This window comes from Myotis brandtii, unplaced genomic scaffold, assembly GCF_000412655.1.
Source record: "Myotis brandtii unplaced genomic scaffold, ASM41265v1 scaffold143, whole genome shotgun sequence".
In the NCBI taxonomy this organism is placed as follows: Eukaryota; Metazoa; Chordata; class Mammalia; order Chiroptera; family Vespertilionidae; genus Myotis; species Myotis brandtii.
In genome coordinates, this window is record NW_005355115.1 from 2,171,798 (window position 1) to 2,197,112 (window position 25,315).

The 25,315-nt window shown below is 41.6% G+C and overlaps 1 protein-coding gene across 6 annotated transcripts in view; it reads right to left on the reverse strand.

The window, feature by feature from the left end:
- RUNX2 (runt-related transcription factor 2) overlaps window positions 1-25,315 on the reverse strand; it is a 229,870-nt gene that overhangs the window by 197,126 nt on the left and 7,429 nt on the right. For all 6 annotated transcript variants that reach the window (XM_005860946.2, XM_005860948.2, XM_005860950.2 and 3 more), the window contains exons 2-3: window positions 23,556-23,712; window positions 17,706-17,810 (exon numbers count right to left, since the gene is read on the reverse strand). In XM_005860946.2, the coding sequence (XP_005861008.1) occupies window positions 17,706-17,810; window positions 23,556-23,712 (262 nt within the window). The remainder of the gene's footprint in view (window positions 1-17,705; window positions 17,811-23,555; window positions 23,713-25,315) is intronic.

The following is a 25,315-nucleotide window of genomic DNA, read 5'->3' on the forward strand; positions in this document are numbered from 1 at the left end:
GTAAGTTATTAAAATAAAAGTTGTAACCCTACACGTTTCCCTATAAAATAAGCCCTTTATCTCCTGATATGTTAAAAATAAAACTGGGTACAACCCTTGGCTTTATTCCAGTTTTGCTGTGGCTCTTTCAAGTTAGATTCTCAAAGTTATTTCCTCAACACCTAGCGCTCCAAGGCTCTGACACAGAGCAGGCTTGCTGTAAATGTTCACCCAACTAATGTGGAAATCAATGTAGAAACAAGTATGCTTTATTTATTTATTTCATGCAAACTGACTTTTCTTCCTAAGGTTAGCTTATTTTAATTACCAAAGTCACCGAGAATAAAAGGGTCTAAGTATCAACATCAGAATTTCACTCAGTTACTGTAGGGACTTTGTAAATGTGCAGAGGTCTTAAAATTTAAGACCCTAAAATATAAATAAGAATATTTTTGAAGCAGTTATTTTAAATAATTTACAAACCGTGAGTCTTCCAGTAGCCTTGCTAAATGTGCAAGAGGCCAGCGTGACATTTTCCTGACATAAAAACTATCAAAATCCATTCTAAGAACTGGCCAAATAGTACCAGGGATAGAACTAGGGACAGAACTCAGATATGGCTCGGCTTCGGGAGCTCTTTGCCGTATTAGAAAAAAAAGAGAGAGGAGAGGAGAAAGAGAAGAGAAGAGAAGAGAAGAGAAGAGAAGAGAAGAGAAGAGAAGAGAAGAGAAGAGAAGAGAAGAGAAGAGAAGAGAAGAGAAGAGAAGAGAAGAGAAGAGAAGAGAAGAGAAGAGAAGAGAAGAGAAGAGAAGAGAAGAGAAGAGAAGAGAAGAGAAGAGAAGAGAAGAGAAGAGAAGAGAAGAGAAGAGAAGAGAAGAGAAGAGAAGAGAAGAGAAGAGAAGAGAAGAGAAGAGAAGAGAAGAGAAGAGAAGAGAAGAGAAAAAAGAGGTGGTTTTCGTCCAATAGACATTTTATGCAATGTATTCCATTTTAAAAAGAATGAAAGGAGGCCTTTATTAGTTAGAAATGCTACCTACTGCTTCAGACACAAGGATCTCTCCCTTCCCCATAAACGTTTTTATTTACAGCTATATTTGACTCATCCTGTTGAGTTCCTAGCACAGAGGCACACAGCGCAGTGGTAATAACCAGAGGCATCTATCTAGATCATCAGATTTCCTTCCTCTGGTCAGTGTGTGCCACAAATCTCGCGCTGCAAAAGCTACATTTCATCTTCCAGTGTCAGAGTCTTTCCAATTCAGTTGCAAATTTTTATTTACTCATATAGTTGAGTTCTCCTAACGAAAGAGATTGACATGGTGACTCCATAGTACATGAGGGCTTCTCCTAGCTGTCACTGATGATAGAAGGTTAACCCTCCACAAAAAAGGATGCTTGGTGCTGTTCCATCTCGTCAAGTCCCTTCCTATTAACCAACTTCTATTCATATGCCACCACTGGACTAGTATGTGACCAACGAACTACCATCAAACCTCAGCACAGATCCTAGACAACTTGGAGAAAATTAAAGAGAAAGGCATCTCTCCCTTTTGGGTTATTCCAGCTACTTGGCTCTACCAAGAAATCATATTAAAAAGGGGCAGAAACATGGTCTGTAAATATTAAAATGGGCCTATATTCTACATTTTGTCCATCTATGCTTTCCTAATTATAGAATCCCAAAACTTCTGCATCCCAGGCCCCAGCAAATTTCCTTGCTACGTCCGATCTGTGCCACCAACGTAGAGTTCTAAAAATACCCACGGAGAGTCCTTGTGGGAATCCCCTGAGAACTGATCAAAGCCCAGGGCCTTCCACTGACAGGCCACCCAAATCGCCCCCTCCTGCTCCCTTAAGTCTTGCAGCGGTTCTCAACCTGTGGGTCGTGACCATCGGAAAACACATATAGCATATCAGATATTTACATTATGATTCATAACAGTAGCAAAATTACAGTTATGAAGTAGCAACGAAAATAATTTTATGGTTGGGGGTCACCACAACATGAGGAACTGTATTAAAGGGTCGCGGCATTAGGAAGGTTGAGAACCACTGGACTCTTAGGCCTTTATGAAACCTCTGTCCTTCGGGATCACACGTTAGACATGGTCAGACCATGTGTCCCACCTTCTCGAAAGCCCTGAGCACAGAAAGCTCCACTCTCTAGCACAGCTTCTCTAAGGTAAGGAAACTTGGTTCCTAAGTCTTACGTAAAGACCTCAAGGAAGGAAAGAACTCAGGAAAGAACAGACAACCAGTTTTTGTGGCCACACCAATGGGTCTTCTGTTGCTTCGGATAAACCAGTATTATCAGTGTCACAGCTTATTCCTCGGGGAAACATAGCCTCGGTTCACGGTATCTCAAAGGGATTGCAGACAATAAAGGACAAATGCCCTTCCACTGTGCCCATCTGGGTAATGAAGAGACTTTCCCATAACTAGGTTTGCAGAGGAGGGCTCCTCTTCATGAGAGCAGTAAACCACATCTCTCTCTGTTCGGTTGTTTCTCTTCCCGGTAGCAATCTTTTGGCCTCAAGAGCAGAAAAGAAAGGACACACATCCCTTGAAGTTCCCCTTCCCTACGGAGAAGGTAGCTGTCGTTTTTAAGATCCCTTAATAGGGGCTTTGAAAATAAATGATCCAGGGGTAAGAGGTGGGAGACACCCAAATGTAGAAACCATGAAAGGAACTAAATGAGGTCCCAAAGTGCCAAGGCCACCAAGAAAAGCGCCCAGACAAGGAAGGAAGCAAGCCAGTAGAAGGGAGTGGGTTGTGACTTCTGACCCAGCCATGGCTGTGGGTGGTTCTCCAACGGAGCCGATGCTGTGGAAAGACCAAGTGCAGTGGCTCAAGGGTCTAAATGTGCTTAGTGAACCAAGGAGCCCAGGTTATTTTGGGAGGAAAGAAAAATATGTTTCCTGAGTATTTTTCCTTTCCCCTCGCTTAGCACCACACCCATGTCGCCTCCTTCCCAGTCGTGTCACCTGTTTCAAAGTCTGCTTCTTTAGTCTCTTTGATTATTTTTTCCCCTTTAGAGAAAATTACATCCACTCAGTTCAAAACAAAAAAAAAAAACCATCTGAGAACACGACATGTGTGTGTGTACTTTGTTTTTTTCCTGGTTTCATCAGGAACCTGTAAGTGCTTAAAGCAAACCATCTGCAAAGTGTGCTAATTGATTATTACAAAAGTCGCTCGGACAGGTATTTAATAAGCAAAAGAGAAGATTAAAGAATAAATTTAAACACAAAACCTCTGAGGCCTGGCTTCACTGAGAAAGGTTAACCCAGGAAGCAGGGCTGGAGTCGAAAGAAATGGATAGTCATGCAGCCAGCCTTTCTCAGATCTGCTCTGCTCAGCTTCTTCGCTGCTCTACCTGCTTTTAAATGCATGAAAGGTTTGTTTTCAAAAATAAATCCGGCCCATTTCCCCTCTCCTTCCTTCTCTGCGCTGATACATTCCTTGAGGGTGATTTTTGGATTGCACCTAGACAGCCCCAGGTTATATGAACTCTGGTGTCACCTGGAAATGTTTTCAATTTCTCCTGGTAGAGAAAGAACAGAGAAAAAGAACCCAACTTCATAAAGCCCTACCTTTTCTATCTGGCATATTCAAGCCAAATAAACCTGAGCTTTTCTAACAACGAAACAGTTTCACCCTCACTCAGACCCAAATTCTTCCTAATGCATCTATTCTGATTATCAATAACAACGTTTTTTGATCATGTGGCAGATCTGTTCCTCTTTTTGGTCATATTTTTCTCAATTAAAGATTCTAATGGCCATTGAAGTAAGACAAATTACCCTCATCATTTATGTCTACAAACCTCTGTGACTCTGAGCTTCAGAATTATAATGGGAAACAGAAATCATGCCTTTGATTTTAAAAAGCAGAAAGGTGGGGCTTTGCTGAACTTCATAAACACACACAGAATTTCGAACAAGGAAGGGATTTGAATGAAAAGCCCTCCCGTCACACCCTCAGCCTTCAGTAACCCCTTTTATTAACAATTCTTGTAGTCAAGAAGTCCTTCTTGAAATCTAACCTAAATCTATCATGCTTCAGTTAAAAACCTGTTCTCTCTCTGACGGTGCCAGAGACAGAACAGCTGGTCACCATACACTCCTTAATAACTCCTCATAATTTTGAAGTCTGTTATTAAGTCATTTTTCAGTCTCCTCTTCTTGAAGCTAAATAATCTCTCAAGTCTTTCAACTTATCCTTATAGGTTCAATTTTACAATCCTTTAATCAACATCAATGCTCTTTGCTAAACATTCTTCAGTTTTCCAAGTTGCTCTTATGTTTCGAAACCCTGCTCACCTTTGCAATTGCTCCTCGTCCATGAAAGCCCAAGACTACTTCGGTGCATTTCACACAGTCCGCAGAATCTCCTCGAGCAGGTAACCTGCTGCTTTGTTTGGGTTATTTTTAATACAAACCTGCTTCTATGGCTCCTTCTCCAAGAAAAACACGTTCTTTGGAACCCAGGATTCTTACTGAGCAACAGAGGAGCCATTCCCCCTCCACCTATGCCCTGCGGTCTTCCTCACCAGAGCTCTTCAATGTCTTTCCCAACCCATTTTCCCTAAACCTATCTGTTATAAAATGAGTATCTAGCTCAGCGGTTCTCAACCTTCTGGCCCTTTAAATACAGTTCCTCATGTTGTGACCCAACCATAAAATTATTTTCGTTGCTACTTCATAACTGTAATGTTGCTACTGTTATGAATCATCATGTAAATATCTGATATGCAGGATGGTCTTAGGCGACCCCTGTGAAAGGGTCGTTCGACCGCCAAAGGGGTCGCGACCCATAGGTTGAGAACCGCTGACTAGCTAATCTGACCTGGCCCACTTATTTAAACCAAGTGGTGAGCCATCAATGCCTTAAAACACTCTATCCTTTGCAGACCACGATGAAGGCCCTGTCCTCAAAGCCTTGACTCCAAGGAGGACCTCAGGCGCCTTGGTAAAAATCAAATGAGAGAGGTGTGGGGCCAGTGGGGATGGACATGGAGAATTCCGTGCTCCTCAATCATGCCACACCAGCTTTGGTTAGAATCATACAACAGGCAACTTCTGGGTGTGTTGATTCTACTCAACTCTTTCTGCAACCTTTTCTTACCATTTGGGCATTTCTAATGCTCTCTCTTCTATCCAAATTATTATTATTTCTTTTATTCTGACACTGATTGCATTCAGGGCTCCGCATAAGATGTGTGCCCTCTGCCTGAAACCTCTGCCCTGTTCTCCGTGGAGCTGGCTTTCCCTCCGCTCTAACATTCCCTCCCCAAACAGGCCTTTCCCTGCACATTTGGAATCGGCTCCTATCTGTCCCCTAATGCCCCATTATTCTTTATTAATACATCAGTGCGCTTTATAGCACTTACCACAATTCGCAATTAGATGCAATTATAGATAAATGTTCATTTACTCGTTTCTTGTCTGTCTTCTCCACAGAATGCAGGCTCCTCAACGGCGGGATCATGTCTGCTCTGATCTGGAGCCTGGCACCTGGCTAACAGTACACACTCAAAAATAATTTTTGAGTGAATAAATGTCCCCACTGCCAGAAATACTTGTGTTTTAAAGCATATCTTGAATTGTCATTAAAAAGGCTCTGTCAACTATTATAAAGGAGGAGGGGTTTTTGGGGGGTGGGATGGGGTAGTGGGAGGAAGGGGTCCTTCAGATCCATTTAGTCCTGGGCCTTCGGGCAAGGCTAGCCCTCCCATCACAAAATGCTGTGAATCCCACTCTCTTCCTCCTGCTCCTTAAAGCAATTACTCTCATTTCCAGTTATTCTCCCTCCTTTCAGATTCAACATAATCAGGCCACTTGTAGCTTTCCATCATTTTCCTGATGCTATTTCCTCACTGCTGTTCCCTTCACAAAAATACTAGCATTGTCAGAGAAAATATTCAGGAGATTATGCATCAAAATATTAGCAGTGGTCATCTTTGGAGATGCTACTAGGGACACTTTTTTATTTTCTTCTTTTGATTAATTTTTATTTTCCAATTTTTGTGCCATGTACTTGCCTCCATTTTCTACTTGTGTGATCTTTTTTAAAGTACACTTGTGTTCAAATACTAACTTTACTTCACTGATATTCAAAGTGAAATTCCATTGACGGTTACCTTACACAACTTATTTTCATCTCATAAAATGCAGTGTTTTCAGCTCTGTTAAACTTTCACCTTAATGAATTGAAGATGAAACAGAAAAACACACACACACACACACACACACACACAAACTACGTATATGCCTTCTCTGTCTGAGGTCTTATACCTTGGAGCTTATATATAAAAGCCTAAGCGACCGAATGACCGAACGACCAGTTGACCGGTTGCTATGACGCGCTCTAACCACCAGGGGACAGATGCTCAATGCACAGGATCGTGCATTTTTACTCCTGTCTGGATCGGGCCTGCAGGGATCTGGCTGAAACTGGCTATCCGACATCCCCCAAAGGGTCCTGGATTGCGAGAGGACACAGGCCAGGCTGAGGGACCCCACCGGTGCATGAATCCGTGCACCAGGCATCTAGTTTGCTATGTCATAACACTGCTACATCACCAATAGTAAAACTTGCTTCTTGGGTAACCCTACTTCATAACATCAACCAGGAATATCCTGGGCCCAACACCAGGAGCTTCCACACTTTACTGACAAAGCATCAGGGAGTCTGAGTAGTGAGTAACTGAACACAAAGAGACCTGGGCTCCTTGCCCGCTCCCACAATCATGTGCTGACTTGCAGAGTGACAAAGAACTTGAGTTTTCAAATGCCCGTGCCTCAGTTTACCCAGCTGTAAAATGCATAATGCATCCCTCAGAGGGATGTAAAGAGAATCAGTGAGGTAATGTCTAAGTGTTTGGAAGTCCTTGGCAGAGAGGCGCTACATAATTACTATTTGGTATTTAAGTTGCCCTTCATGTGTGCCAAGTACTTTATGATCATTCCTTAGGAGTTACTCTCAGCTACTCTGAAGTTGTCTTCATGTCTATTTCCATTTAAAAGATGAAGAAATTGTATTGGAGAGAAGTCTAGTGATTCGTTTAAGATCACTAAGATAGCACTGAGGTCTCAAGAGAGGAATTTCCAGTCCTCCAATCCCTTTAACCATAACTGAACCCCCATCTTAACATACAAACTACCCATACAGATGAATTCTCTGTAAAGCTACTGTGATGTTTCATGGTACAAAACACATTGTGAATTGTTTTTGTAGGATACAGTGAATGGTGAGGAGGTGAAACAGAAACCAAACCTCGAGAATTAGGAACCTGGTCTTCACAATCACCTCGCTTTCTTACACATCTACAATTCACCTCCCTTCCAGTACAGTAGCCTGCACTTTGGTATCTTCATAATGTCCTTGAAGGGCCCCTATTTTTCTACTAATTTCCAGAGCCAATCCTAAGGAGGCATAGAGCCCAGGTTAAACCACCAAAATACACGGTAGCATTTTTACCCAAGTTGTAGCTCATGAAAATTCGTGCCGAGTAGGTGAAGAATGAGGAGAGGCATGTCGCGGAGGGTGCGTACGCAATGCGAGGGTCAGAGGAAAGGCAGAGAGTGCCAGCTGGGTTTAGTGTCCGCTGACCTCCTCCCCGCCAGCCCCTTCTGCACAGCTCCAATGACAGCCAACTCGGGAGCCACCATCCACTGTGCCCAGACGCAGTCCTACCCTCACCATGGCCTCCGGCTCTCTTAAACCTTGCTCCTCCAGCCCACACCTCTATTTTCTTCTCTCTGCTTCATTCAGTGATTCACTGACCACATAAAAGAAGTACCTTTTGTTTCTGAGCTCTGTACTACCACTATAATGTCAGAAAATGTGCGGATACCAACCTCTAAGAAATGCTGCTCTGGTTGTTCAATGAGCAACCAACAGCCAGGCGACCTCTGAAGATCAAGCGTGGTGATGGAGTTCTTTAACACAGATTTGGATAGAAAGTTCCAAAGCAGCTTAGGGCTTGCCCAAGGCAAAACGGTAAAGTGGGGGATTTCATCTCCTCCACGGACGCCCCTTTCTTTGCCTTCTCCCCCTCTGCGGGAACACTCCCTCCCACCTGTACACCAGCTGGCCCTGGACTCTTCAGAGCTCCCCACAGTGAAAGGCGAGCAGACATTTCCTTCCATCCATCTCCCATGAAAATAGATCTGTCCTGTGTTCCATTCCCTTAAATACCATTCCAACGAGCCTGATAACAATGGCCTGCAAAATGTCAGCACAAAAGGAATGACCAGCAGTGTGGTTCTCGGGCACTCGGAGCAGACAGACTTGCAGCAGGGAGCCCCTCCACTCCCATCAGGTGGGCAGCCAGTCTTCACAGAGCTGACACTTGCAGGATCAAACGCTGAGGCTACACTAAAAGGAGAACCACCGAAGGATCTACCTCAAGAGAAAGAAAACTGCCTCCTGAAGGAAGAACTGAGGTGCAAGAAGGAACAGTGAGCAAATAAATCAGTATATAGACAAAGAGCAAATAAACAGTTTGAACAGTGGTGATGCCTAACCCAGGGACTGTAAAAAACAAGGATGACAATATAAGACCAGAACATTAGAAGAGAGGGTTAGACGATGCTTTAAAAGATGCTAAATTGTTCCAGAGGTGGGCAGAGATCGTGAGTAATTTTATTACGATAAATAATTTTCAAACCAGCAGAGAAGAAAGCTGGCCTGTATCTAGAGCAAAGCTGGGTAAGAAATACTCAGTAAGAAGAAACTATTAGCAAAAAGAGGGAAATACAGAAATATGAAAACCAAAAATTGACACTTGAAATAATATCCTGTGCTCTAAGTAGCACACCAGCTCTGAAAAGCATCAGGACCCCACACGGCTATGGCCGACCTGCAGGAACGCTGTGATGCCCACGGTTGGCAAAGACTGCCCTCAAGGCCGGCAAGAGCCCTCCCTGCACACCTGACTTACTGTTCACCTTCTGGTGCCCAGGACTTCCCTGTCCCTCTCCTTTTATCTCCTCAAACCTGGCCCCAATCTCGGATTCTAGGTGACTTATTTTTACCTGACTATGACTTGAAGTCTGAGTTAGCTTTTCTAGGGGTCCTTGGATTTAAGCCTTTATCCTAAATTTTAATGCTGTGCTTTTGTTTACTAGCACATAGATTTTAGCCACCCTTGCACAGCAGCAGGGAAAGTTGGGGAGGAACAGAGAGCCCTTCCTTTGCTATTTCAGCACACATCCCAAATGCAATCTCCTACTCGAACTGCTGCATATGACCTTAAATTAGTATCTTCCATCTAAACGGCTTCTATGCACTCTCTTAATTTCCAAAAGTTACTCGAAAAGCATGAGCAATTATTTTCTACAAAACTTTTGAGATTTTATGTGAAGACCAAAGATGTGCTTTCATTGACATCCTCGTGTATCCCATAAATATGCTGGGTAGGGACAGTGCAAAGAGGAAGGGCAACGCAATGAATCCCTTTTCTCTGTTATTTCTAAGTATATCCTATTCGCCTCTGGTCCAGTCCTTGAAGAAAATGCTTCAGGACAAACAAAATAGAAGAAAAGTAGTTCAGTGAGCTAGCAGAAATGATCTCTTTGGGGAAGGAAATTTTATTTTCAAATGAATAAATAAGTAAACAAATCTCTCAAGTCCCTAACACTGTTTTAAGGATGAATGCTTTCGCCCTGACTGGTTTGGCTCAGTGGACAGAGCATCGGCCGGTGGACTGAAAGGTCCCAGGTTCGATTCTGGTCAAGGGCATATACCTTGGTTGCGGGCACATCCCCAGTGGGGAGTGTGCAGGAGGCAGCTGATCGATGTTTCTCTCTCATCGATGTTTCTAACTCTATCCCTCTCCCTTCCTCTCTAAAAAAAATCAATAAAATATATTTTTTAAAAAAGAATGAATGCCTTCTGACTACACCAAGGTACAAACTACTGACACATTTGGATTGAGTATACGTGTGTTTTCAGAGAACACACACCGCTGGAAAAGCTGCCAAGCTATATTTAGAGTAAATCTATCAGCTGGAACGCATGCATGTGGAAAGTGTGCTCTTATTGTAAAAGCCAGGGCTCCTTGTTAACACAAGTCCAATACAATGAGAAAGCACATTCAGAACCGGGGAGCCAGGGGAGAGTGCAAAGGAGGGCCACGAGCATGTTTTAACGGCTGTGATAATTTGCCATGAAAGGATGTGAGGGCCACAGCTCCTTGCTACAGCATGCCATGTGCTGCTGAATTAAATTACTGCCATGCAGTCTGCTCGCGGAGGAATGTGTAAACAGGCCATATATCCTTGCATCAGATCCAGACTGTTGCACAACACACAAAAATGCCTCTCGATGTGTCATTTCCTTCTTGGCCATCTTCCCAGCTCCTGACAGGCAGTCAACAACCAAAAGTACTGAAAGAGATTAAAAACTGCTCTTCTCAAGAGCACATTCCACCGACCACCAGACCTAACCTCCACCAGAGCTCTGACCCCCCCTTCTCCATTCTCCTTAAAGAAAGGGGAAAGGGGGGCAGTTTTTTTTAACTGTTATTAGCCTCTTAAGTCAAAGGTTTTCAACAATGTTTTCTATACTAGGGACCAAATAATTAATATTGATGACAATCAAGCTGCTGCTTACATTTGCTGTCCTGTAAATATCAACATACAGCATTTACCCGCAACGTCCATTCCTTGGGCACAGAGACAGTATGGAACCAGAGTAAAGTCTGCAAGTCAAGAAGTTCAGGGCTTTTCCAATGCTTTTTTTCTGTGGTTTTTTCCCAATTTTAGGCTAAGGACTAAAATTCAGGCCTGTGGCATCACAAGTATGGTACAAGGCCTATCAAGTTTTTCTCAAATTGTCTTCACAGACAGCAAGAATGTGAATGCAAGAACTGTATCCGGAGGTATCAAATAACCTTAAAAATATTCTCCTGCTATCCCTCCATCCAACACATTTTAGATGGTCTCTGCCTTCTTTTACACGTGACCAACCTCTACACACGCACCCACCCTGGGCGCACAAACAAAGGGTGTGAGGTAGGTATCCAGCCACCATGAGAAGCGTCGCCTTCACCCAGCTGGGATGCAGAGCAGTGCAGGAGGAAAGCGAGCTGTCACTGACATCGTCTGGAATGAGGAAGAGAGCATGCCCAGCCCTCACTCTCCCCACCCTTTACTGGGCTGGAAAACAGTCTCAGAGCTGGGTGGAACAGCATGAGAGAAAATGAGACGATGCTGTGTCCAGACCACCCTGCTTTGTTTAAGTCTGCTACCTTCAGCTGATGAGGTAAAATGTCTGCAAGCGGAAGTGCCTCGAGAATATGGAAGAATAAAATGTTCTCTAAAAAAATAAAAATAAAAATACGTTGATGAATTGGGCACAGGTGGGGAGAAGCAAACAGGAAAAGAGCACAGCCTGGCTGCAGGGCCTTTAGCCCAACAAGCTGAGTGAAGCCGGGTGCTGAGGCTGTCCTAGATACAAACATCACCGCGCACTTCCCGGTAACCGCTCACTCACCTACGTGTCGGCCCTGCTGAAGTCACAGCGGGGCCAAGCAGAACAGCAGTGCAGCCCTGCACTCTACACCTGCAGGAAAGAAGCCAGGTCCCTGGGAAAGAAAAGGCGGGGCTTCTCCAGGTCCCAGTGGATGGCTGGTCAGTGATGAACAGCAGGAACCCAGCAGTAAGTACACAGATGCTGGCTTTGGTCTCTCTGTCAGAGTAACTATGAATTCCTTCCTTGGGGCATGACACAAATTTCTTAGAAACCCACTCACCTGTGTTAGGTATCCAGTTTGAAGGTGTGCTGGCAAGTGAGAATTTTCAAAGCTGGGTGACATCCTATATAATAAAAGGCTAATATGCAAATCAACCGAACAGCAGAACAACCGGTTGCTATGACGTGCACTGACCACCAGGGGGCAGACGCTCAATGCAGGAGCTGCCTCCTGGTGGTCAGTGCGCTCCCAAAGGGAGAGCGTCGCTCAGCCAGAAGCCAGGCTCATGGGTGCAGGCCAGGCTGAGGGAACCCCCCCTCAAGTGCACGAATTTTCGTGCACCGGGCCTCTAGTAAAGTATAAAACCTCAGGCTTGTCCACTTGAGGATTCCTAAAATACTTCTGCTACAGGCTTTCCACGTTGCCAGGCAAGCTAATAACCTCCCTATGTTCAAATGTCTAATGTTCTCCTCTCACACGAGTATTGATCTGGCTCAGCTTGATACTGACCTGCTAATACCAAGCACCTCAAGGTAATTTGTCTGATAATTACCAAATTAAGAACGAAGCTACTATAATGGAAACTTGGAGTCACCTTGTAGAACTTTAAATGACCCCCAGATTAAAAAGTCAAGAGGCCTTTCAGAGAATGGCACCTCAAAACAATTATTCCTCCCGTTGCAGCAATGACATTTGCCATCGAAGCACTTATGGAAGTTGCTGTTATTGGAGATTCAATGAAACTCTGCCCCCATCATTCACATCTTTGTGGGGATTCTTCCCTTTGACTCTAGGCTGCCCCTGATCTGGCTTTACCCAGCATCTGAAGGCAGTAACTCCATGACAGTTCTGAGCCTTAAGAAGGCTTTGGAAGGCCTGACATCTCCCCACTTTTGCACCTTAGGGAGCCCTGAGCTGCCATGTAAGAAGTCAGACGTTGCCGGACATACCTCATGGAGAGACCACATGAGAGGCAGGTGGAGAGAGAAGGGCTCTAGGACTACGTGGAAAGAGAAAGGCCCCGCTGTCCATCATTCCAGCCAAGCCTATCCTTGCAGACACCCCACCAAGGCACCAGGCATGTGAACGAGACCATCGTGAATGTTCCAGCATCAGCCACCATCTTACCGCAGCCACATGAAAGACCCCAAGCGAGACTGCAGAACGCCCACCCAGATGAATCCGTCAACCCGCAGAATCGTGAGAAATAGTAAAATGGTTGTTGTTGTTTTAAGCCATTAGGTCTTGGGATGGGTGTTATCTAGCAATAGATAACTGGAAAAGAGGCAAGAGAGGTAAAAGGATGCTGACCGTGTAAGGCAGCTTATCTTTCCATGCCCTGCACAGCCAACAACGCCTTTACCATCAATCCTCTTCCCTCGACATAGAATAGGACACTGCTAACCCAGTTTTCACCTTCTGGTAGAAATCCTTTAAATCAGACCGCAGTTGGAACCCAGAGCATCCATGCAACACAGGATCCTAATAGAAACTGATGTGTAAAAGGGTCAGGTCTCCAAATGCATTACTGTTGCTGCCGCCGCTCTGCGGACTTCTCCGGCTGGCGAACACACGGCAGTTGCTCCTCAGAGCTAACTTGCCAACAGGAGGTCAACACCCCCTGCCTAAACACAAGACTTACAAATTTGGGATCTTAAGTATGATGTCATGTCTTAAAATGATAAGCTGGCAAAGAAAATAAATGGCATTTTGTAAAGATGTGCACCGTTTTCATGTTTACGCTACTTAAGATGAAGGTTCTAATAAGTCATCGGCTATGTTCCTTTAAAGGGAAGTTTTATAACTGAGATGAATCACAACTGCGAAAGATCAAAGTTAAAAAACATCAATGATGCCATGGGGTACTTTTTAATCTTGTAATGAGTGATGATCATGTGCTCTTATGAAGTGAGTCCAACTGCCAACGCCAGATGTGTATATTAAGAAGAGAAGTTGTTTGTGATGTGACAGCGCCGGTTCAGCTGCCAGAGACAGAAAACACAGAAGGATAAAACCGTTCTGATTTTTGACTGAAAAGCAAGTTTTGGCAGATGTGTTGATAACCAGGGCCTCAGAGGGGGCATTGGGGCCCTAGCATCCTCTCTCGGACTTTGCCTTGCTGCAAAGTTATCAGTTCTGCACAGCTGTCTCCAGGCAGCATGGATACCTGCTCAAGACACAATTTATAACACTTATTAGTGTCATGTACTAATGAGCAGAAATTAGTAAAGCCATCTGCAAGGAAAAAAAATAATTCACTGGAGAACTGAATCTAGATGGTATCTATTTCCTGGACGCATGCTATAAGCAAAACTCACAACAAACGCCTGACACTGAAGGAAATTGCTGTAATAAAAGCCAACACGTAGTGAGCACCCACTACATGACAATCGCTGCCCTACGCATTTTACATGCACCACAGCATTTAACATCTTTACAGCAACTGATGGAGAAGATACTATTATTAGTATTCTCCTTTGAACAGATGAGCAAACTGCGGCAAAGAGAAGTTGGGTCACTTGCCTACCACCGTACAACTAGTAAGTGGAGCTGGGATTTCAATCCAGACAGCTGGACACCAAAGCCCACACCTTTAATCACTAAGCTATGCTGAATAAAGACCCAGCCAGTTAACCCAGAACTTGTCCTTGTTCAAATGGCTGATCTACCAGAAGTAGTCTCTTCAAAGAGTGAAATTTCTTTACAGGAATCAATAGTGCAGGATCCTCAACTTCAAACCATTAGAGTAATAAACAGATGTACACTATTTCTATGACAACCATTACTTAAAGAATTATAATTTTGTGGGAGAGGAGGCTGAAACAATTGCATTAATTGTCTTTTTTTCCCCCTCATAAAAGCCTTTTTCTATAGCCCTTCTCTGTTAACAGTCAATAAAATAAACCTTTCTGAAATCTAGAGCAGCGATTTTCAACCTTTCTCATCTCATGGCACACATTACTAAAATTCTGTGGTACACCAAAAAATAGATTATGTTTTTACCAATCTGACAAAAAAAAAAGGTATAATTTTGATTCATTCACGCCAGACAGCTATTGTTGTGTTGGCTGTTATCATTTTTTTATTTGACAATCTAAGGGAAAAGAGGTCAGGTATTGCATGTTTTAAAAATTCTTGTAGCATGCTATTTGAAAATCACTGATCTAGAGCAAGAGTTGACAAACGACAACCCGTGTACCAAGTCTGACCCATCGCTTGGTTTTATAAATAAAGTTTAATTGAAACACAGCCACAAGCATTCATTTATGTATTGGCTAAGGCTGCCTTTGAGCTACAATGGCAGAGGTGAGTACTCGTAGCAGAGATCATATGGCCGCAGAACTGAAAGTATTTACTATCTGGCACTTCAGAGAAAAAGTTTGCCAAACCATGTTCTAGAACAGTGGTTCTCAACCTTCCTAATGCCGCGACCCTTTAATATAGTTCCTCATGTTGTGGTGACCCCCAACCATAAAATTATTTTCGTTGCTACTTCATAACTGTAATTTTGCTACTGTTATGAATCTCCCCAGGTAATGTAAATATCTGATATGCAGGATGTATTTTCATTGTTACAAATTGAACATAATTAAAGCATAGTGATTAATCACAAAAACAATATGTAATTATATATGTGTTTTCTGATGGTCTTAGGCGACCCCTGTGAAAGGGTCGTTTGGCCCCCAAAGGGGTCTCGACCCACAGGTTGAGAACCGCTGTTCTAGAAGTTTTATCATTTAACATTATATACACACACTAATCCAACAAATTCCTACTATGCTCACAGTTGAAAAAATTGAAAATCTTGGGCATTTTTCACATCTGTGAGTCTCAAAATTAAAGAACAATATTGGGAAACATGCAATACTACATCTAGTGCCCAGGGTGGCCAAGAGCAGGGCAGAAGGAAATAACCCCGCACAGTAGGTCCAGGTTGTAGGGTTAAGATGTTACTGAAACCAGACCCATCCCTATATCCGGACACTTAGTCACCTCATGATGTCAGAGAAATGATGTCACATTTTCACAGATACTTTTGGTTCTGGAGAAATGTCACTCAGGCTGATCTAGGGCAGTAGTCGGCCACTCGAGATCTGTATCTGCTTCCCCCTCACACCCTCAGCACCCTCAGCAGCACCCACAGCTTGATCTCAGGTCACACACATACCATCTACCACTGCTACCCCTAATCCTCACTTGTTTGCCTTTACAGGGCATTGAGCCCATCCACTAATTAATACTGCCAACAGCCTCTTTGGAACAAAGTCATGTTATTCTCACTTGAAAGAGAAGTGACTTTCCCAATGCTACCTTCTGTCACATCTTTCAGAATGTGGCAGCACGCACCCTTCCCTGTTTCCTCTCCCACTCATCAGCTTTTAAGCATCAAGTCTTGAGTGTATGAACACACACAGATACATACCCAGAGACACACAGAGAGGCACACGCACACACACGCACAATAATGGTTTTTCCAAGAACTAAGAAAAGCAGCTGAGATCGGCAGGAAACATCTTTAAAAGATAAGCATTCGTAGGGCTAAATGTTCAAAGACTACTCTCCCGCTTTGTGCCTTACTAAAATGGATGTCCCTGCCTTTTCAGGAACTCAAGGGCTAATTAGATCAAATGTTAGAAGATGTCTCCCATCGTAAGGCATCACCCAGATTTATGGCAGTCCAGAAAAGTCAGGCAAGGCCCCGAACCGGGCTAGACAGCCCCGCTCTGTTCTATTCCCCTGCACTGCATAACCACTGGCCCCTAGGCATGGAGACTTGGTGCAGCCGGAGACAAGTGTATGGCTAGCGCCTAATAGGACCTTCTCAAACTGAACAGACAGAGCCAGCACTGACCCAACATTGGGAACCTGGAAGAAAGCCATACACATGAAAGGAGAAAAGAAAAACCTCAAAGACTGGCTTCTGAGGCAGGAAACCTCCCTCGTTCAGGCAAGCAGTCAGCTTTTGTGAAGAGAGACAGCCGCAGGAGGAACGGAAGGCACCGTATGCTCCCACTTGGGCCGAGGCACCATTCACCAGCCCTTTTCTCTCGGTTTTAGGGGAAGAAAGGAGATGCCACGCTCCCTGTCTAGGCAGGTGTATTGTTATATAACAAATATTTCTGCCAGGTGTACCCCCACACAAACCAAACTAAACTCTGAACACAATGGCTAGGTCTCCGATGTATTCACTCATCAAAGGCAGAGTCCTATGCGATGTTTCCATTGGCACAGAATTTTTAATGTTGTATATGGCAAATAATCATTAATCTCTAAATACATTTAAATGCTGCTATGTCAAGTCTGTTCAAATCAGTTTGGGGGAGGGGGAAACCAAACCAGTTTCAATTCAGATTTAGGAGGAAAATGTATATTAGCCCAAACGAATTATGTGCACTTCCTTAAACTGCTGCTGGTTAATTAAACCTTCTGGATGCCCAGACAGACAAATAAACCAAGATGGATTTAAACCTGGTTGGACTCTATATGTTAAAAGAAACTATCTATAACAATTACTAGAACATGACCAAACAACAGTGTTGTAACAATCAAGCAAGTTATCGTTTGCAAATACATTCTTTGTAATTAAGCAGTGTGCTCTTTATAAAGGGAATTGAGTGGGCGAGGTAAAAAGTTAAAACACATTCTTAGACCATGGGAAACATACGCAGATGCTTTTTGACTAAGCTCAAGAGTTTTCAGTTTATTATTTTCTTCCTCAGCTCTCATGGGTCTGATCTGCCCTGTCTAGTGGGTACAGTGGATGAGTAGAATCTCTTAGAAAATAGTTACTCATTTCTCAAAGTTATGTAGGCCTTAGCAATTTTGTGGCAAAGGTTAAGAGTATGATTTCTTTTTCTACCATCTGTGAAGTTGTACTAACTGTCCCTCACTAAAAATACATGCAGATAGCAAACTTCACAAAGAAACTGTTTACATGGAAGTAGCACTACCTTATTTGGGATAATTTCCTCAAAGGGTCTGTGCAAACTCTATTACCATTTCCAACAGGAAGGCAAGGACTTACTTCTGGGTTCCCGGGGTCCATCCACTGTAACTTTAATAGCTCTGTGATAGGTGGCTACTTGGGGAGGATTGGTGAAGACAGTTATGGTCAAGGTGAAACTCTTGCCTGCAGAGGTAAAAGAGAAAAATCCATGGTGAGTATAAAAAGATAATACCGATGACAATATAACAGCACAGATGTGCAAACTTCATCTAAGTTATCTCTGAGTTGGTAATGAAACAAAGACAAATAAGACGCCTTATTCTAAGATAGAATCTCTTTGATGGCCACTCTAGGAAGTTAGTGAACTCATTGAGTGTTGAGAGCTTCATCTTCATTGTAGTACCATACAAGGCAGCTCCAATCTAAAAAAAAAAAAAAAGAAAAGAAAAAAGAAAGAAAGGAAAAGAAAAGAAAAGGAAAACCTGCTCAGTAGCAATAGTTGTAATGAAAACAAAAACCCTGGTCCACTTGAAGAGGTTCTCTTCCTTTCAGTTTTCTCCAACATCAGGAACACATCCAAGCACAGACAATTTTAGAAGTCTTTATTTAGGATTAGGTCATGACCCCTTGAGAGAACAATAGTAAATCACTGTTGATTATGTTATTTACTTCACATGGCTTTAGCATTTCATTTGCTCAACTGCACTACAATAAGAAGATGAAAGAGGAAGGTTCTTATGGGAATCATTTTAACAGGAGCCAGTGTCTCCTGTCCGGGCCTTAATGTGCCTGTGGTATGATGATTTCATCATTACTGGAACAAAGATTTTCTCCTCCCTGCCCACCCCTCCCCTAACATACATCCTTGCTGCTAAATCTTCAAATAACTCCCTGACAGTGACTTATTTTTGCTAAATGTACAGGACACCTCCCAATATAAATATGAAGTTTTGCTTTTAGCAGAGGGTGTGCTTCATGGAAATATTACATCTGATGTTTCTCATTAATGAACTACAAGTGATGAATGGAGGGGGAAAGACAGGGAAAAGTTTGGTAGCAGATTAGGGTTTCTTTCTTTCTCCAGCAGAGGATACCAGACTCTGTTACACAGACTCACTGACAGTTGTAATCAGTTAGATTTGCAACGGTTAGTCATGTCAGATAGTCAAAACTGCAAACTGTTACAAGACAGGAAAAGGTGGGCGTGAAACAGTGACTCAATAAAACATTCAGCAATCTCAGGCCAGAGTACTCATTTAGCCTGGTCTGTAACAGACCTTTAAAAAGCTCATTTTGCTTTGCTTTGTTTTTTGGTCAGAGACTGTTTTTTCCCTTTACTGAAAGCTGAGGGTATTAAATCAAAACACAAATCTGAAACAATATGTATCAATGCAAAGTTTAATGCAATCTTTTCAAAGCTTAATATGGAACAGGTTATATACAAGGCTTAATGTGGAACAGGTCTTTGACTGTCAAGTCTAGTGAATGGGTTTTCTTTTCAACCCAAACCATATAAGTTCCTAAAATATGTTTAAGACACACATCATTTGTTACTCAGGATATATAGTTTTAAGTCTCTTTAGCTATACTTTTCTATACCCAAGAGAAGGGGGGGGGAAGAAAGAAAACACAGGAATGCAAGGAAGGGGAAGATGAATATTGATTAGAAACCTATGAAGTGCCAGGTTTATACACACGACCTCATTTGATCCTATCAGTTAAGTTTATCACCTTCTTTTCACATATGAAAAAAAAATGAAGCTCAGAGGCTTTAGTTATTTACCCACACAGCTAATAAGTGGAAAAAGTCAGAATCTGAACCTAGTTCTTCCAGACCCCAGAATGAATACTCTTCTTTTTAACATTGCCAGAAAACATTAAAAAAATTAATAGGTAATTTATTTCTACATGTGTCCCAATATACTCTATAAGACCAAGAAACAGTAAATATAAATCTACTAACACCCTATCTTGGCCAAGATGATGAAAGCATCTATTCTTAGTGTCATTAATATATCATAGCTCATTATTATATACTGGATGTTACATGGATGTAAGTGGTTTAATTATCTCATTAGAGAACAGGATTTATTATATACATTAAAACTAACCAGAAGAATAAGACAGCCAGGAGTCTAAACTAGTTACAGAAAACTTAAAACCCACAGAAATCAAGATTAGAAAGTTGAATAGAAAGCCACTGGATCCAGGTCAGGACCTCAACACAATGGGGAGATCTGTCTGGAGGAGTGAACAGGCGGAATCCCTAGGCCCAAAAGTTAATTTACATGAAACTATAAAAAGATGCCATCCTGGGTTATATCAATGGTTGTGAGTCAGAACTGCATCTCTTGGAAAGTAGTTGTCATCCCTGGCTAATCTCAATATATCGAGGATGTACTAGTATATATCCCAAGTGTCTTTAACGTCTGTAAATAACCTGCTAGAGCTACTGTCCATGAATTTATTTCAACTGGTTCTGAGAATATTTCCATTTGAGACCTTTGGAACTTACATAGGATGTTAAACGTCATTGATGCTGATCCCAAATTCAGAGAAACACCTCATGGAGGGACAAAAGCCAAATACAGAATTCACTCTGTAAGGATAAAGCATCTAAATGTTCAAAGTGGAACCAGTTTTCTATGAAGACCTCTTTTTAAAAGAAGTGGGCTTGGGAGGAGGAAATGACTACAGTCTTCTAAAATCAAATCCTAAGGATCAAGATGTACTTTAACAACTAAAACAAAAATCAAGGAGGTTCTTTCCCCTTCTTTGTGCTCCTTCAGGAAGAACATGAAGGTAGTGCTCCAGAAACTACCACCCATCTAGGTAATTGGTTCTCCACCTTATAAATAATAATACATTTCCTAAGCCAAGTGTTTATGTGAGTATTTATTATTTCCTTAATGTTAAAAAAAAACACTTTTTCCAAATCCCACTTTTTATCACTTTCTATAAATGATAAAAATTCAGGCTCCTACTTTAAAATGCAGGCTCTTACTGTATCATTCATATATTTCTTTCTAAAATAAACATAGGAACTGCCATTAAAAGTCAATTCCAACCTAACCTGAGGGGCTGTCAGGAACAGTCAGCAGGAGGGCTAAGACTGTAAGCTGGGACTGCAGCCTAAATGGACAAAGTCCCAGGCTCTGTATACCATAGGTGCTTTTTAGAATGCTTGTAAATTAAGAGCAGCATGCTTGATGTCCAAAGTGAGGATGCACACCAAGAAAGCTTAAGGACCCTAGGCATCTTACATTCTTCTGTTTAAAATACAAAAGACAAGGAGAACACATAAGCCACTCCTAACTGTTTCACTGATGTTCTACTTCTATTCCAAAGCACTTCCAGAAGTTGTGGTCAGGAGATAACCCATAAAGCCAAAGTAAGTAGTGATATGACGCCTTGATAAATCCAAAACTGGTTTTCAATTTCTGAGTTTTTATTTCTACCAGTGGAAAGAAAAACTATAGTAATTTGGGGAACTTGGTGTTATTTTTCAAATGCTACTGAAAAGAGAAATGTTTAAATAGCTGGGGGAAAATAACAGTGGTAGCAGCGTGCTGATCCAGACTTAATAACTTAAGAGAAATACAGAACTGTGAAAATCAAAGAGGAAGCTAGAAAGAGTCTGTTAGAAAGCAGGTCAGGTACACAGGCAGGTTAAAGAGCTTCCTGCCACCGAAAAACTGACCTTTTTTTTTTTCTCCCCAAAGAGTGGTATCCCTTATCAATGTTCTCTGTCCTATTTCACTCTTCATTTCAGCTTGATATTACTGTTTCCTTTCATAGAATGTTAATGTAGTGATATAAAAATCTATTATTAGTGATAAATCAATTTTTCTTTCTCTCTCCACCCGCTCCCCCCACTCCCCATCTAAGTCTCAAAGACAAGTCTGGACCAATTTCTCCATCCTGCCTCTGGCAGCAGACTGTAGCATTTCAGATCCTCCACCAAGTCCCGGCTGCTTCAAAGGAAAAATCCTACTTTCTTCAGTTAAGATCATAAGAAATATAGGGGGAGGGGGTCAGCTCTGTTTGGACATAATTACACTTCATCAAAAGAAGCTTTCTTCATCTTCCATGCGTGAAAAGTCTGCAAGCAGTTAAGTCTGTCTTTTTTTTTTAAATATAAAAATTGCTATTTGGGAAACCAGCCAAAACTCAGAAAGCCAATATAGTAAAACAGTGCACACCCTTTGTTTCTCTTTGAAGTTCCTTAAATAAATATGTTGAGGGTTTACAAAGTACACTATCACTTTGCCATAGTTTCTACTCAAATTGATCAGAGAAAAGTTATGCAGCATCTACATAATACAAAAGCAAGATAAATGAAAGCACTAGCTTGAATCTGTAAAGTAAAAAAAGTACAATGCCCAATCTTTGAGATACTAAAATTCATTACTCTAGTTAACAACAAAGTAATATTACATAAGAGGAACAATGTACTTCAGAGCATACAGGTATATCATCATGTTCAAATCTTTCTTGATTTTTAGTAGGAAAAAAAAAAGCTTAATGGTGCTGTGGACCTGCACCAATAACTGAGAGAGAGAAAAAAAGAATGAACACATACACATACACACTTCACACCTAATCAGTCAATAGTGAGAGAGGAAGTGTCTTTTTTTTTTTAATGAAAGTAAACTAACCCTGATGCAGAAATAACCCCTTTAATTTTGATTCTACCTACCATAGGCCCTGCGATTCATTTCATTTCAAACAACCTGAGCTTCATTTCATTTCAAACTTTCAGTGACAGTATCTCATTAGCAGGCATCATTTTATTTTAAGTTAAAAAGTACAACTTCTTGGCCCTGTTCCTAGAAAGTAAACTAAAACTACTCATCGGAAACAGTCTTGCTTGAATTTCCCTTATCAAGTTTTTACAATGGTAATAATTTGACATCTGATCCAAACTAAAGAGCAATTACTGAACATGGTTTAAAAAATTGATGCTTCTCATTTCCTAATTCAAACCTGGGTTGGAGTAACTCTATAGGTCTTTATAATTTATTTCACCTTAATCCTAAAGTGGTCTATTTTCTCTCTTATTATTGAAATACTTAAAATGGAAATATTAGATTCAATAAATAAATAGATGAACGTAATACTTCTAAAGAATGACTATTAAAAGTCTCTCTATACAATAAGTAAATAAAGCCAAAAATCAGTTTCCTTAGAGATTTTTTTAAAAACATTCCTATAAAATAGCTATAAAAAAACCTAAAAGAGATTATTTTCTATTTTATGATCTTTTTAAAGGATTCCTAACATTTGAATATTAGCATTCAGATGGTGTAGATCCTTAAATAATGTGGAAATATTTCAAGTCCTGATCATTCATCTGTCTAGGCGACTATATAGTCATTCTAACACAAGTAACACATTATTCATTTATTCAAATGAAAAGCCTCTTGTTTAAAAAAAAACTATGATTTTTAAAGAGTTTTATCATAAGAATAAATTAACTCATACAGAGGTAACATGTGTGATAAGTGAAGTGCAGTATACCAACTGTTCTTACTACCACTTAGAGCAAAAGTGATATTATGAGGAAATTGATCCAATGCATTCCTTTTTCTTTCCCCTTTGCCACTAAATTTACTCAGTTATTTGGCTCCTCATAATTCATAACTTGAACCTCCAACTGTTCTTCTCTCCACCTTATGTGCTCACACCCAATGAAATTAGGGAAGAGTTCTCTGAAAACCCTGTTTGAATATTCAATATCATAAAACAAATGAAAAAGGCCTGAGTACTCAGAAAAACACTCCACTTCATCTGGACATATTTAAGTAAAACCTTCAATAACTCAGTTCAGTAGAAGAGGGTGCTGATTTGTATACAGACTGGTCTACATGTCATCAGAGGATCCTAACGTGTTTATTCCATTACTAATATTAAAAATCAGAGACCTACCTCGTCCACTCCGGCCCACAAATCTCAGATCGTTGAACCTTGCTACTTGGTTTTTCATAACAGCAGAGGCATTTCGGAGCTCAGCAGAATAATTTTCATCGTTACCCGCCATGACAGTAACCACAGTCCCATCTGGTACCTCTCCAAGGGCTACCACCTACATAAAATAGGAAACACAGCAGCAATAATGGCACATCAGGAAAGCTTAAAAACTGAGAAGATATGCTCATGGCGAATGATGTGTTTTATCAGGACTTAGTGCTCTTGTCCAGTAATGGCAGACAGAAATGAAGCATCTGCATATGGGTTAGGATGCCACTTCAAACAGACCAATGTTGCAGGGTCCACCCATTTCAAAGGCAGGCAAGGGTTCCCTTCATTTGTTGTTGCATTCTTCGCCGAATATATGTACATTTTTATTGAATCCCCATGTTAGGTTGTCCAGAGGAATTATGCCACAGAAGGCAGGCTGATGCCCCATCTGCAGATTGCTTTGTGCATATTAAGGCACCGCCTGTCTGCAGCCAGGAGCAGCCTGAGGTGTGGTCTCATCCCGGTCACAGGCTAAAAAGGAAAGTCTAGTCGGCTCTATGGGAGATGACATTTAGGTGAAACCTTGGAGCTCCTGACTATATGGGAGCCTAAACATGGTGTGGTATCCGGGACTACATTTCATCTCCTTACTTTGGGTTAGAAGTACTTACTGTTAATCACACTGCAAATAGTTACTACATGTCCACTCTGCTAGGATTCGGTGGGATATACAAAGTCATCAAGAAGCATAAAGTCTCCAACAAGCATCAAGAAGTAAAACAGGCTGGTAACGATGACTGACAAATGAGTGGTATATACAGAGAAGACACTTCTGTTCTGTCTTTTTCCCATCTGACATCTTGGAATGACACATTCGCCTCCTTAACCTTCAACAGTTAACCTTTGGCAGATTAATCAGGCAAATAAGGACCCAGCATAATCAGTCTTTGAGGCTAATAAACATTTTCACTGCTCCAAAGGCGAGGGATCCCACTTTTAACCAGGGTCAGCTAACTTCCAAATGGGGGCCTCGGATTAACACGGAGCCTGGTAAGGGAATGCTGGTGCAGAGCCCTTGCTGTCACGTGTAAAACACAATACTCTTAATCCATTACCGGGACACTGACCCTTCATAATGCCCTTTCTCTCAACTAACTTCCAGGATCCTATATTCAGATTATTTCCATCTCTTCCTCACTCTCTGACATTAACATCCATATGTGCTTGCCTCTTTGGCAAATATCCCATTCCTCTATTCTCCTACTTTTAGAGCTACTCCCTCTTTTGTCAAGATTTTTGTAAGGGCAAACCTAAGCATTTAATTCCCTGCTCCCAATACAACTTGTACTTGCTCTCATCAAAGCAGATTTCTCAGAATATGATAAAACAGACGCTGTAACTATACCCTGGGGCTTAATTTCCCCTACCCATGAACCCTAACCCAATACTCCTTTACTCTACCCTCTGCTTTAGCCCAGGGGGTTGGGGGGGGGGGAACAAAACAAAACAAAACAAAAAACTTGTCAATATGTTTTTTTACGCATACTTTTTTCTTAGGCTATTTTTCAATTCCATTCCTTCTTTAGCACTTTGTTATTCAGTTTAAAATCCTAGAGCTTTCCTTAAATGACAAGCCCACTTCCACAGCATTCCACTGTGCTCAAATGATCCTCATTTCAATGTGCACATATTAATAATTTTTCTACTCCTTTTCATACACTAGCCCA